Source organism: Triticum urartu, chromosome 5A, assembly GCF_056163025.1.
Source record: "Triticum urartu cultivar PI428250 chromosome 5A, HENAU_Tu73, whole genome shotgun sequence".
Classification (NCBI taxonomy): domain Eukaryota; kingdom Viridiplantae; phylum Streptophyta; class Magnoliopsida; order Poales; family Poaceae; genus Triticum; species Triticum urartu.
In genome coordinates, this window is record NC_141877.1 from 166,450,948 (window position 1) to 166,465,762 (window position 14,815).

At 46.5% G+C, this 14,815-nt stretch overlaps 2 protein-coding genes across 4 annotated transcripts; one reads left to right on the forward strand and one right to left on the reverse strand.

The window, feature by feature from the left end:
• Positions 1-446: 446 nt before the first annotated feature.
• LOC125555790 (uncharacterized) lies at positions 447-7,119 on the forward strand. 3 transcript variants are annotated; one of them, XM_048718635.2, is made up of 2 exons: positions 447-1,183; positions 6,541-7,119. In XM_048718635.2, the coding sequence occupies exons 1-2, from the start codon at positions 605-607 to the stop codon at positions 6,700-6,702; spliced, it is 741 nt and encodes a 246-aa protein (XP_048574592.2). In that variant the 5' UTR covers positions 447-604; the 3' UTR covers positions 6,703-7,119. The 3 variants fall into 3 exon arrangements, with proteins under 3 accessions (XP_048574592.2, XP_087381865.1, XP_087381864.1); XM_087525739.1 differs by lacking the exon at positions 6,541-7,119 and adding an exon at positions 5,200-6,534; XM_087525738.1 differs by lacking the exon at positions 6,541-7,119 and adding an exon at positions 3,155-5,191.
• A 180-nt stretch (positions 7,120-7,299) lies between these two features.
• On the reverse strand, positions 7,300-13,425 carry LOC125508281 (heptahelical transmembrane protein 4). Its single transcript, XM_048672942.2, has 3 exons — positions 13,015-13,425; positions 12,621-12,921; positions 7,300-8,294 (listed from the first exon to the last, which is right to left on the reverse strand). Exons 1-3 carry the CDS (start codon positions 13,230-13,232, stop codon positions 7,644-7,646), a joined length of 1,170 nt encoding a protein of 389 aa, XP_048528899.1. The 5' UTR covers positions 13,233-13,425; the 3' UTR covers positions 7,300-7,643.
• Between the last annotated feature and the right edge of the window lie 1,390 nt (positions 13,426-14,815).

The following is a 14,815-nucleotide window of genomic DNA, read 5'->3' on the forward strand; positions in this document are numbered from 1 at the left end:
CTCTCCGTTGTCCGTTCCGAGTCCATTCACACTCGCACGCGCCCGCGGCACCTTCGAAATATTATTTTATAAGTGGCATAAAAATGTTCTCGAAATGGAATGAAAGTTGGCGTGCGGTGTTGTTATGCTGTCGGTAGACCGCCTACTAGATTTCATCGCATTCGGAGTCCGTTTGATAGCCCAACCGTTAAACATATAGCAGCATTATAGCCAGTCAAACGTCGGGCGTTTTCGGTCTTTGAAAACTGTTGCCAGGCTGCCTTCTCTTCTCTCTTCTCAGCCCAAGGCCCCCTACACAGCCCATGTATCCCACCTACACCACCCCTCCATTTTGCACCGTTCGATCAAGATCAAATGGTCCGAAAACATACTAAATCCCCTAACCTAGACCCCCTGCCTATTTAAACACCGCCTAGCCCTCCAAATATGGAAACCCTAACCCTTTCCTCATTTTTCGTGCCGCCAGCCACCTTCCACCTCCTCTCTCCTCGCAGTCATCGCCCCCACCTCCAAATCCGCACCGGCCACCTCGCCGTCACCACTTGGCGTGCCCGGATTGGCCGCACTGCCACCCGCAACCGCTTCCCTCCAATCTCGCGTGACCATGTGGCCTCGCCACCTCACCCGCGCCTCCCTGCTGCCGCGGCCCTCCCGGCTCGCAGCCGGCCCACCCCAGGCCGCGATCGTGTCGAGCCGCTCCTTGCCTCCCACTCCGCGCCACCGCCTCGCGTCGCCGGACCCCGCCACCGCTAGCTCCGCGCTACCGCCCGCTCGCCTCCGCTTCCCCGCCACCGCACTCGCTCGCCGGCTTCGCCCCACACCTCCGCCCCGCCGCCAGCTCCGCGCCGCCGTCACCCGACCTCCCCGTCGGCCTCCACCTCGCCACCCGGCGCCTCCACTCCGGCAAGATTCCCGCCTCCGCCGCCTCGTCCTCGCCGGCATCTGCCCCGTTGGAGCACCTCACCTCGCCCCCGCCTCGGATCCGGCCAGGCCGGACCAGATCCGCCCATCCCCGGGCCCCACGAGCTCGCCGCCGGCCCCATCCTCGCCGAAGAGCTCGCCGCCGACCTTCTCTGCCGCCGCCGGGACGGCCCCGTCCCGGATCGACCCTGAAACCTTGGACCAAACACCCGTGGCCCGGACCCGCTTGTCCCTGTACAACTCCGTCCCAGTTTTCTGCGAGGTGAAACGACTAAGTCCCTGATTTATAACATCATGTGTGCATGTTTGACCTGCTGTATCTTTACGCATGTGGCATTTTTTGCATGTAAGATAATGTCAAATTGTTCATCTCTGAATGCTCTACATGCTAGTGTCACTTGTGTGCATGTTACTATTGATATTGATGCCTTAATCATTGTTCCAAGAGTGCTAAATGTCATAATCTGCTGGAAGTTATCATAACTTGTTGATTTGTCTTTTTCATAGCATTTTGTGTGTCTATCCTTTGGGCATCATGTCAACATGTTTTAGAAGCCTATTCATGTCGTCTTTACAGTGGTGTAATCCATGCATTTTTATGTGCCCTGTGGTGACTAGCACAAGCACGCAAAGTAGGGTACTTATTGTTGCTGATTTCAGTGACTTGGTGTTTTCTGCTAAGTATGAATCTGCTACATTACGTTGCCATGTTAATTTGATGCTACAAGTGAATCCATGCATAATCTGGAGATTCTCAGTAAGGATGGTTGGTAGATCTTGTTATGCTCTATCCATACATGCCCTTGTTTGAAATTATGTCCTGTTGTCGCTTATCATTACCATGCTCTAAAGTTGCTAAATAATGTTGTTGTCTGTCTGTTAATAGTAAGTTCATTCTTGCCATGTGAATAGCTAGTGATCTATACATCCTATTACCATGTTATTGACATGAGTAGTTTCACAAATATGCCTTCTTGCTGTTGGTTACATTCACATGCCATGATATGCTTTATATTGGGTTAACCAAGCTTGCAAACATGTCTACTTGTCATTGTTTCAGCCATGTTCACTTAATTCCACTAAGTCTGTGAACCTGTTATCATTTGCATTCTTGCCATGATGTTTTGAGCATGTCCTAGTGGTTTCTAGTAGTAGCTCGGTGATCATGTTTTGTAGTGATCTACATGTACATGCTTGACATGCCCTTTGATGCCATGAGTTGTTCCTGTAGCATATACTTTTGTTGTCTCAAAGTATGCATCATGAATCTGTTTTCAGCCTTACTCAGTTTTTCACAAAGTTTGAGAATCTGTTTTAACTTGCAATCTTGTCTTGATGAATGTTGTTGATCTAGTGGTTACATGGAGATGCTTAGTAATCATGTTTTGCCATGTTTAACCTGTACTTTAATGCCATGCTTTTGCTTGTCATGTTATTGCACTGTATCATGTTTGTTTCATGCCTCCAACATGTCAACATGTTATTTCTGCTCACTTGTATGCCCTGTTTCTCACTAAGTCATAATCTGTGTTATGAAGTTGCCTTTTGCATTGATCATGTTGGTTTAATCCTGATGCCTATGAACCTGAACCTTGATGTTATTTGAAGCATGCAATCTGTACTTTGAGTGCATATCAAGTTTGTGCTCATACGTTTCCTGTAGCATATTGTTTCCTTGATTGCAAAGTGTCTAATTGCTGTTTTGGGCAAATTGTTGTTATAATTTGTTTTGAGTGTATGTGTTGAACTGTTGCTCCGTTTCGAGCATGCTTTATATGAAACTTGCTTCGTTTTGCATGTAGTTTCATGTTACCTTGTTGCATCCTTGTTTTGGAGTGTTTGTGATATTGTTTTGCTTGCATTTGCATCAATGCCATGTTTAACTTGTTTTGTTCATATCTTCTAGGTCGTAACTCCCAATTAAACGAACTTTATATGTAACTTGACTAGAAAGACGTGTAGATCATCATGGTGCACTTCAAATTGATGTTTAACAACTTTAACATAATGTTTTGTTCAGATCAGTACCAATTTCGAAATTTGCATATGGGGACTTACCGAAATTGTTATATGTTGATTCGACCTCATTTAAACTTGCTTTGATGTGATGTTCTTGTATGCATCCTCTCTTGCCATGAGTAGAATCATGTAGGATTGTCATGCATCATACTTGGATGAGCATCATGTCATGTTTATGTGTTGCGTGTTTACCATGTTGTTTGCTTCTTTCTAGTTGTGCTCCTTATCGATAGTTCCTGTTTCCTTGCGATTGTGAGGATTCGCTCGACTACGTGGGATCGTCTTCTTCATGGACTCGTTCTTCTTCCTAGTGGGATTTCAGGAAAGATGGCCGTCACCTTGAATCTCAGTACTATCTTTGCTATGCTAGTTGTCTCAATGCTATCGCTATGTCGCGCTACCTACCACTTGTTTATCAAGCCTCCCAAATTGCCATGATAACCTCTAACATTTTCCACCATCCTAGCAAACTGTTGTTTGGCTATGTTACCGCTTTGCTCAACCCCTCTTATAGCGTTGCTAGTTGTAGGTTGTTCCATGTTGGGACATGGATATCATGGATATCATGGGATATCACAATATCTCTTATTTAATTAATGCATCTATATACTTGGTAAAGGGTGGAAGGCTTGGCCTTTTGCCTGGTGTTTTGTTCCACTCTTGCCGCCCTAGTTTCCGTCATACCGGTGTTATGTTCCTTGATTTTGCATCCCTAACACAATGAGGGTTTATGGGCACCTCTTGACAGTTTGCTTTGAATAAAACTCTTCCAGCAAGGCCCAACATTGGTTTTACCATTTGCCTAATAACAACTAAAACTTGCATAGGGACGGGCTAGCACCCGAGGACTCTTAATCAACCCCCGGGCCAATGCTCCTCATGAGTGTTGGTCCAAACCGGGCTATGTTCGGCGCCCCCTGGGCAACCAGGGTCTCAGGCAACCCGACGTCTTGCCCATCCGATGTACCCTGAGAACGAGATACGTGCAACTCCTATCAGTCTAGGTCAGTGCATTGGGAGGTCTTGCTGGTTTTGTTTTACCATTGTCGAAATGTCTTGTGCTCCGAGATTCCGAGTTTGATCAGAGGGTCCCGCAATGGAGCATTGTCTCCGCGGATCGTGAGCTTTTCATGGGCTAAGTTGGGACACCCCTGTAGGGTTTAAACTTTCGAGAGTTGTGCCCGCGGTTATGTGGCACATGGGAATTTGTTAATATCCGGTTGTAGTGGACTTGAAGTAAACTCAATTAAAATACACCAACCGCGTGCGTAACCGTGACTGTCTCTTTTCAGGGCAGTTCGAGAGGAGAACACGGTTGGGTTATGTTTGAACGTAAGTAGTTCGGGATCACTTATTGATCATTACTAATTTGCGACCGTTTGCATTGTTTCTCATCTTACTCTTGTACTCGTAAGTTAACCACTATACATTGCTTAGCCACTGCTGCAACCTCACTACTTATCCTTTCCATACCCATTAAGCTTTGCTAGTCTTGATACCCATGGTACTGGGATTGCTGAGTCCTCGTGGCTCACAGATTACTACACCAACAGTTGCAGGTATAGGTAATGTGATGATCATGACGCGAGAACGACGTTTACTTGTTTTGGAGTTCTTCTTTTGCTTCTCCTTCGTTCAGGGGATAGGTTCCTGGTCGGTAGCCTGGGCTAGCAGGGTGGATGTCGTTTAAGCTTTTGTTTGTGTTTCATCCGTAGTCGGATGTTGTTCTCATGTATGATGTTTGATGTATTCTTGTGGCATTTGTATGCCCTTTGTATGTATCCCCAACTATTATGTAACGGTACGATGTAATGATATCCACCTTGCAAAAGCGTGTCAATGTGCGGCTCTATCCTTGGTGGGACCTTCGAGTTCCTTTAGGATAGAGTCGCATATTGGGCGTGACATAGTCGTCTTCCTACTTCAACTAATGTAGCTAAGCGCAATGGTACCACCGATGGCGACTACTTTGTTTATGGTTCCCCGGAGGATGCGAACCACACTTTCTTTTGTTGTGACCTTACTATTTTTGCTTGGAGCATAGTTGGGGAGGCTGTTGAGGTAGCTTGGAATCCCAAGTCGTGTGTCGATCTCCTAGCTTGCCTCGCTTCTCTGTAGGGCAGTGCTATGAGAATTATCTGGTCCTGTGTTGGGGCTCTTCTTTCGTCTCTTTAGCATATCCACAATAAAACAAACATCGAAGGTGTCTTCCCCTCGCATCCAGCTGATTGTATCTTCAAATGCACAATTTTTCTACAGCAATGGAGTCTGTTGGGGAGGTGACAGGACGTTGAAGACCCGGGACTAGCGTTTCAAGACTTCAACGCATCAATCGCATCACGAGCTTAATATAAGATACTTTTTGACACTGTGATAGTGGCAAAAACGTCTTATATTTGGGAGTGCCTCTACACTATGATAAATTGAAAAGAGAAGATCTCCAGCCTATCATTGATAGAATCATTAAGGGCATTTCTGGCCGGCTGGGGAGATATCTCACTTATAAAGGGAAAATTATTTTACTGTGTGCTTGTGTGATTAGCATTCCTGCTTACTTGATGTTTGTAATCAAGTTTCCTAAGTGGGCAATTAATGCCATTAACTTCCAAATGGCTCATTTCTTTTGGGGGAATCTAGGAGACCAACACAAGTACCACCTGGCTAATTGGGGCTTAATCACTAGGAAGAAGGAATTTGGAGGTTTGGGGTGCCCAATATTAAAGAATATAATATGGCCTTGTTAGCTTCTTGGGGTAAAAGATTCTTTAATAACCCTGATTCAGATTGGTCTAAACTTCTCCTGTATAAATATAGAGTTAATTCTCCAAATCTCCTCTGGGCCAAAAGTGAAGGGGGCTCTACCTTTTGGAAGAGCATAACTTGGGCAATGGCAGCTGCAAAAACCTTTTATAGATGGAAGCTGGGGGATGGAAAATCCATTAGTTTTTGGCATGATGTGTGGGTGGGGGATTGTTCCCTTAAGTTACAATTTTGGGACTTATTTAGTATTTGTAACGAAACTGACAGTACTGTAGCCCAAGTTTGGGATGAAAATGATTTAAAACTAACATTTAGAAGATGTGTTGACCACCTTGGTATGAACCGCTGGGATCAACTTGTCTGTGTGATCAAACAGCATCCTCCTTTGGATGAAGTAGACACCCCGATTTGGGGCTTAGAACCCAGTGGGATCTTCTCAGTTAAATCCTTTTATAAACAAATCAACTTTGGTGGAGTAGTTTCTGGTATTAGTACTAAAATGAGGAAATCTTATGTCCACAGAATATTCATATCTTCTTGTGGCTATGCGTTCACAATAAGATACTTACTAGAGATAATCTTGCGAAAACGAGGGAAGTTGAAGATCCTTCCTGCTTATTTTGTTCTGAGTTTGAAACTGTTTAACAACTGTTGTTTGACCGTGTGATGGCCCAACAAGTTTAGAACTTTGTTGCTGAAACTTTTGATATTGACAGAATATCTTGCTTTGAAAAAATTGTGTCCTTCTAGCATATGCATAAGGGAAATGCAGTTTTGAATCTAGTGACAACTGTTACCTTGTGGAGCCTGTGGAGACTAAGAAATGAGTTTTGCTTTCAGGGATGCAAATGGAGAAGTGTGAAATGCATTCTTGCAAAACTAAGCTGCTATTTACACCAGTGGAAAGTTCTCTGCGACGATGGGCAAGCAACTCTTCTACAACGGTGCATACTCCTGTTGGACAAACGGCGTGGGGAACTCCTCCGGATCGCATGGAGGTGAGGCTGGGGGAGTCCAACTGAAAACAGGGCGATGGAGATGGTGGATCATCCCTGAAGATTCTGATTTGGACCCATTTTCCTTCGTTTTTCCTGTTTCCTGTTGGGGCTCCGTAATAATTCAATGTTGGACAGCGTATGTGTCCTAGCCATAAACTGCTCTGTTGGCTGTAGGCTTCTATCGTCGTTTTAGCTGCTTTGTGGTAGTCGATTCCTTATCAGTGTAAAACTTGTTACTGGTTGATGTCTGCTTCATTCTATAAAATGGGGCAGGGGGGGACCCCCTTTCTTTCAAGAAAAAAATGTCTTATATTAAGTTATTGAGGGAGTAGTTTATTTTGCTGTTCGGTGAGCCTACTTGCTGGGGCGGGCCTATGAGTATGGACATAAATTAGTTTCGTTGTTGTGTGAATCTTTGTTACTCTGTCCGTGTGTAAGCTTTACGATATGCTAATTTAAAGCTGGACACCTTTAAGCGTCTTTGTTTCTAAAAAATAATACAGATGGAAGGAAATCCGCCGAAGTTGATGCAATCATGCAAGTGAAACAACCTGACATTTTCATCAAACTGAGCGATATGAGTAAGATCCTCAAGGCACAGTTGACGAATATAATTATCACTGAATCCAAGTTTATCTACATATGTTTGTTACAGCATTAGTTGCACTCATTTTCTTTCGAGACCATAAAGGAGAGGTTCCAATCAATTATACACAAGATTGTCCCTTGTCCGGGGCTAGCCGCTCTTAATCTCTTCATACAAATTACGCCTCACATCCATTTCAGCAATCAAACAATCCCCTATTTATGTATACCTCAGCACTCTTTCACTACAAAATGCACAATTTCTGGACGCCAGATCCCACCATCTTCTTCAGTTGGATTAATGGAAGCACCTTCAGCCGGAGATGTAGCTGTACAACTGTAGCCATGCCATGCCGCCGGTCACCAGCACCTGTCGGCGTCCCTCCACTTGAGGTACTCGACGCCACCGAGGTAGTGCGCGTACGCGCCGGCAATGACGAAGAGATGGAACAGCTGGTGGCTGTGCCCGACGAGGTCGAACCGCCCGGGGAACCACCGCTCCGGCACGCGCGCCGCGTAGACGGCGGCGCCGAGCCCGTAGAGCGCGCCCATGAGCGCCTCGTAGCACGCCGTCACGGCGGCCTCCCGCCGGCCGCCGTACAGCACGAGCTTGTGCGCGACGGGGATGAGCCCCGACACGCCCATGCACGAGAAGAGCCCGGCGCGGAGCGGGCGGAACTCGGGCGCCTGGAACACCGGCACCAGCGACACCGTGACCGCCGCGGCGCCGAAGGCGGTGATGAAGCCTATGTAGAGCCGCTGGAGCCCCGGGTGGCAGAGGAAGGAGTAGTAGACGACCGGGTAGAAGGAGGTGACGATGAGGGCGGCGATGCCGGCGTAGTCCAGCCGGAGCGTCACGTACGCCATTCTCTCCGAGTGGCACAGCACCAGGTGGCACGCGCTGCTCGTAAGCAGGCACACCATGGCTCCGCACAGGTACGCGAACATCGGCCACCGCGTGATCGGATCGGCGGAGGCAGCGTCCGCGGCCCGTGGCGCCGCGCTCGCGTCCTGCGGTTCATGCGGGATTTAGCAGGGGAAGACGTAGTACAAACTGAAGCTTAAAATTTGTCGGATATAAGGGCCTGTTGGGTTATCCACCGGCGGAGCACCTATTTTGCAGCTCTGCTAATTTAGCCTGCAGCTCCGTCGGCTCCGCTCTGGAGTGGAGGGACTCCAAAAACTCCCTAAATAGCACACTTCTGGAATTAATTGCGAATTCTCTTTGGTGCTCTCGAATAAAACTCAATTTTAGGTGACTTATTAAGAGACAGTTGCGTAATTAGTGAAATTATATTTAAATTTTCGATAAAAAAATATTTAAGTTTGTGAATGATACCGCATCAAATTCTACACTCTACTTGATATTGATATCTGCTTACAATATTGGTGAACTACGGTTCAAATGTGCAGGGAATTGTGAACCAAGACAGGCACAAACCAGGGGACACCTAGTTATGCAAAGAGTTATTCTTTCCTCAAAATGTCAAGTCAGTCCCAATTATATGAAAATGTATATCTCGGTATAAAATCTTGTGTAAAAATTTCATGGAAGGCCCTGTTAACCGTAACCCACATTGATTGGCCTAATGGGCGCTTTGACCACAACCACGTTGACAGAGGACCCACCAGTCGTAAATGCGGGATGTGGATCTTTTCAAAAACACCTCACGATCGTATTCCCTCCTATTCGTGGTCCATCCCCTCTACTTACCTGTTCGAGCAAATCGGACGCAACAAAAGGCATTAGGGGTCCGGCAAGACACGATGATCATAGTCCAACAAGACGCGATGATCATAGTCCAGCAAGTAACTTGTGGTGGTGTCCGGGAGGATGACGGTGCGGCACATCTACCAGTTCGCGTGTCAGGTTGAGACCACAAATATGCCTTGGTTGCTTGCACGACACAACAAGGCGAGGACGGCGGCGCTGCACTTGAAAAGTGTGAGCGGCAGAGGAGAGCTTAGCGCGCGAGGGTTAGCGAGCTAAGGTTATGCCATGTCTGGAGGAGGTGCCACGGAGCCCTATATTCACTCTATTGAGGTTGGTGGTGCTAGTCATGGAGGTACTACATGCCACGAGGGGAAGCGGGAGGAGGGCAAAGGGACCAGGAACTCACCACAATCAAGTCGCGGTGCTTTAGGGATGACAACGGAGCATGGAAGTGATGGCAATAGGGTCCACCTCTCCCCGCCGCTGCAGCCTCCCTCGTGGTCCCTGCGGCTCTCTGGCTTCGACATCGGCAATACTAGATCCCTGGCCACAGGGATGTGCATTTACATATGACTAGAACTCACTTTACACTCGGGGGAAGTAATAGGACCATCCTTGCATTTAACTCTTATGCAAACCCATCTTTACAACTAGTTATGTATGGATCCCTAGATGGATCCGGGAGATATGGAACTTCTGTCCTACATGCCATTGTCTTACACATCCACGTGGTCTTGAAAATTGAAGTTCAAGTAATTTATATTGTGTCGAATATTGATTTTAAAAAAATTGTGTATATATTGAATTCACAAGCACCACATAGTTTATCCAAAAATCAGAACCGATAGAGTGGCAAGAAATATATGTCAACACTTCACCTCACCTACAGATTTAGACTCCTTTAATCTTTAGATGTGAGAACGATGTAGGAAGCAAAAATAAAATATTTATATTACGTCGGTAGGGTCTTGAACATATAAACCTCTTGACTTTGATACCATATTAAATTAATGTTCTAGCAAATTCATCCAAAATCCCAAACTAATGAAGAGAAAAGGGCAATATATTCAAACATATAAAAAAACCAAAAGAACTACAACCAAATTGAAAGTTGGTGTACTCTTAACAGTGGTAAACTATGGTGTCTGAGATTACAAATTATCAATGTCTATGAAAGATTTTATGCACAAAAGCTCTCTTACGAGTGCCCATAGGCTCTTAGAGCATCTCCAACGACAACCCGCAAAAAACCTTCCGCATTTGTCCGTGGACAGGGGGACTACTCTGCGGACATGGATGCGGGAGGTAGCCATCTAACCATACCCACATACATTCTCATAATAACTCAAGCCAACCGGACGAAATTCGTGCAAACAAGTGCGGATTTCATATAAACACGGCCCGATTTTATATAAACATGATGGATTTCATATTAACACGATGTATTTCATTATAAATACATGAAAGCCGTCCTAGGTCCGTGTCCGGCACAGTGCCTCCTGCTCCGCCAGGTCCGTGTCCAGCGGGCAGAGTGGTAGGACTCGAGCAGTGCCTCCTGCTCCGCCAGGTACGTGTCCGGCGCGACCGCTCTACCGGCGGTGATGTGCTCCTCCGCCTATAGATGCTCCTGGAGGAGGTTGTGGTTGTAATTGGCGTCGGCCTGCGCCTCCCAAAACTTCTCCTCCCGCACCATGTCCATATAATGGGCACGGGCCTCACCGATGGTCAGGGTGCAATGCACCGGCGAGGGTGCCACAAAGGAAGAGGAGGGTGGCGTTGGCTCGTCGTCAGAGGCGTCCTCCATTTGCATGTCCTCTGGCTGCCTGCCGGCCTGCCAGTCGGCAGCAATGGCGGCCATGGCCTTTTTCTGCTTCAACGTCAGCCCATCCCAGAGAGCTTTGGTTGCGGAGGGATCCATGGTGAGGAGTGGTGCGGAGAGGGATGATTGTGGCTATGGTCGGGGCACCGGGGCAGTGGTCTATATGGCACCGGTGGGTGGCAGATGTATGGACGAGTGGCGTCGAAGAAGACGCCTAGGCAACCGTGTGCCATCAATGCAGGCGGCAGACGGACGGACGGGCGACCTTCGTGTCGTTTGAACGCGTCGTCTGCATCGGGAAGCGGCGCGGGCGGCGCTCTCTCGGCCGGCACACCGCTTCAACGCCGACGCCAGTGAGCAGTCACGTCCGCTCTGGGCGGGCATGAATTCCGACGCTGACGCTCTGAGGCGGCGCTGACCGAAAACGCGCGGGAGGGGTGAGGGGTATTTGGTGGGCCAGAGCAGTCAGAAACAGGCTCCAGATCGGGCCGGACTCCCAGAAACCTCCCCTATTGCGGGAGAAATCACGTTCGGACCATTCCACTGATCGAGGACGCATTGGATGGTTTTCGTGGACCGGACGGACGGCTACAGGAGGTTTACAAGTCCGCGTTGAAGCTGCCTTTAGCACAACTGCACGGGAGAGCGCGAAGAGAGCTCAAAGCAAAGGTCAATCTTTTCCATGAAATATATATATATTCAATTCTTGCTTCTGTCGATGCATGTGGAACTGCAACATACAGCTAACGTGATTCGATTGGTTGACCAAAATGAGCTAATCAGGGGTTGCAGAACCAAATAAGTGGTTGTCCATCACATTCATGGAAAAGTAGAGCGTTGCATTACCTCTACGCACGAAGGTGACACAATCTTAAAGGATTTTCTTTGCGGGGTTAAAGGTTTCATATTAGTCTATTGTAGAATAAAATTAGTCACGAACTCGCTGCGTATGGCCATGAGTAATGAAATCTTCCTTTTCCCCGCCAAAAGAAAGATTTCATTTTGACCATCAGTTTTATGGAAATATGTCCCCTTGCATAAAAATAAATAAACTTTATACAAGAATATTGTACAGATGATTATAGTAAAATCAATGTTGTGATTTTGCTAATAATTATTTCCTTGTTCATGAGTAAACTTGTAAAAGTTTGACCAGCGCAGATCCTAAAAAGCGCTTACACTGTCCTGAATAAGAGGGAGATCTCTATATCTGTATAGTAATAAGATTCCGGACTTTTTTCAATCTATATTATTTTTGTATTATTAAAAAAAAATGTGAGACACATTGACAAAACCCAGCAGTTGGGACACACTGGCACTAGTCAATCTGTTGGCAAGAAAGAACCTTAATAATAATAAAAGGTGCCTTTGGGTTTGGGAAACATTGTGGTTGGCACAACATGAATAGACCATGCACCAAAAGCAATCAACCTATCAAGGGTACCTCCTGTATCCTACTACTGCTACTCTGAAGAAAAAGTAAACCAACAAACATGTCCTGCATGCATCAAGCTCAAGAACCCTAGCTAGCACAGCTCATGAAAGCAAGGGAAAAGGACTCCCAAGCATAAATGCAATGCTGGTGCCCTGCCACACCACCGCCCCATTAAATTAAAACTTGCCAACCAGCTTCAAAACCAATAGTAGTAGTAGTACTAGAACTTCTACCTACCAACCTACCTTCAACATGACAGGTCCAGTTAACCAGAGCACATGAACACATGACAATGGCACTTAACCATCAATTGAATAAATAAACAAGCAGAGTAAGTGGTGGAATCAGTGGTGATTAGTATAGTGGTACCTGGATCAGCGCAACATGGTGATGAGAGGGCGAGGAGGATGTGTTGGGTGGACAGCTGTTCGGGATCTCCTCCTCGTTTCCAGACAAATCTGCGGCAGCTGGAGGCAGGAGGAGGCAGGCGGCTGCCTCATGCTTCAGCGCCCCTGTCATGTTGGCCATCGCCATCAGATCTCCCCAGTAGCTCCTCGTCGATGGCGCGTCGTCAAATGTGTTCCCGCCGCCGCTAATGCTGCAGTCCCGTGGGATCACCATTGCCGTGAGGATCGTCAAGCACAGGAACAGCAGGAATCCTACCAAATGCCTGCGCGTGTAGAGCAACAGAGTCGAGATGATTCAGGGGAATCGCCTCGCCATTGATGAGCATATCGCATTCGCAATCGGTTAAGGGACTTACGACCAGACGTTGAGGGTCTCGTTGTGGATGGAGAAGATGCTGAGGATGGTCTCCTTCAACGGCCACTCGCACCGGTAGTAGCCGTGGATGTACTCGTTGTCCTTGAGCCACTCCGGCAGCGCCTCGTAGCCGATCAGCTCGCACTTGTGCTCCTTGCTCTTGTCGTCGTGGTCAGAGCCTTTGCAGGAAGTGGAAGAGGCCATTGGTCTCTCCTCCATGCCTGCGCTTGTTGGATGTACCGCACGAGGAAAACCCTTTTAGGTACAGGCTTGACTTGTCCAGCTCCACGCGACAATGGAGGTCGCTGAACGCCGATGTTGGTTGGTTACTTGTGCAACGGTGGAGAGGAAATATGTTTCTGGGTGTGCGCGCGGAGTGGACAACTCTGCCTCTATATATGGTAGTCTCTGGTCTCTCCTCTTGCGATTGGTGCCACGTTGCTCTGCGGAGCCAAACAAGAAGTGCAAGCAATTGGGATCGCAGAGCTAATGTACTAATTCTAATAATATTCCAAGTCGATCCCTCCACGTAGATGCGAAGATTCCTATGGCTCGTGGTATATTAGTTGTGGTCCTTGTGGATTCATCTGAGGTGATGGCCAGTGCACTACCACAAATACGTTCATCGGAAACGGCTCAAGGGATTATTCAGGAAGGACTTTTTTAACCGTCCACTGGGCAAGTGTATGGTGATATAATGGATCACAGAGTTATGGTGAGAACCAGAGCAATGCTAGACACACAGACATTTACAAGCGGAATTTTGTTAAGTGAGGCGGGCCCACCAATTAAAAGTGTAGTATTATCAGTGAGAACCGTTTGATACAGTGGTATCAGAACATGATGGCACGCATTGCGGTCCTCGTCCATTTTAATGAAAGAATAATTTAAATATCTAAGAATATCTGAACATGACAAAACTTTGAGAAAAGAAAACTTTGTGGCCACATTTGTTCAAACTTTATATATAGGTTCAAAATGGACAAGGGTGACAATACCATGTATTAGCGTCATTGTCCAAAAAAAAAAGGTTCATAGAAGCGTTATATTTGCTATAAGATGTTCCAATATGTGTAGCATGTTTTATTTCTTTGAAGTTAAGAAAGCAACACCAGCTAAAAGGAAGCAGGAGTGATGATATTGCCTGCCTCATATTCAAACCCTGTAAATGCTAGTTATGGTCCGCCCTAGTGATTGTATAGCAGTTGTGATAAATTTAGATAATTCCTGCTGGCCACAGGTAACATTAATATTTCATTATACATGCAAGTAAGGACAACCCAGTTAAAAAGAAGTTTTAGAAAAAGGACAACCTGAAACTAACTATAAAAAGAAACTGCACTGTTCATAACAGTAGTGCAGCATAATACTGAAAGATTGCTTAGTCAAAAAGTCGAAAACATGAAATTAGCCAAGTGGCTGCTAGATATTAGGTGCTTTTGGACAGTGAATATTAAAGTACATGTGTAACTTAGACAGGAAGACTGTATAAACATGTAAATTAGCATAAGCAGACTGGTGGCAAAGGAGGCAAGTTTGTGGAGGATAAGACCACCCAGATCTGCTGCACCCACCTCTTGAACTTGCTCTTTTCCAGCCTTTTTCATGGGTGCCCATCCTCTCTCCCACTCCCCCTAAAACAAGAATATGAAGAAATTGTTAAACCACTTGAGCCATGCGTTTATATCACCCATGAATCCTAAAATTTCTTGAGCACGATGCAATATAACATGTGTTAGCGACATTCAGTGATGTATAATTATCAGTTGTACTGAGTCATTGTTGCATCACCATCCCTAATA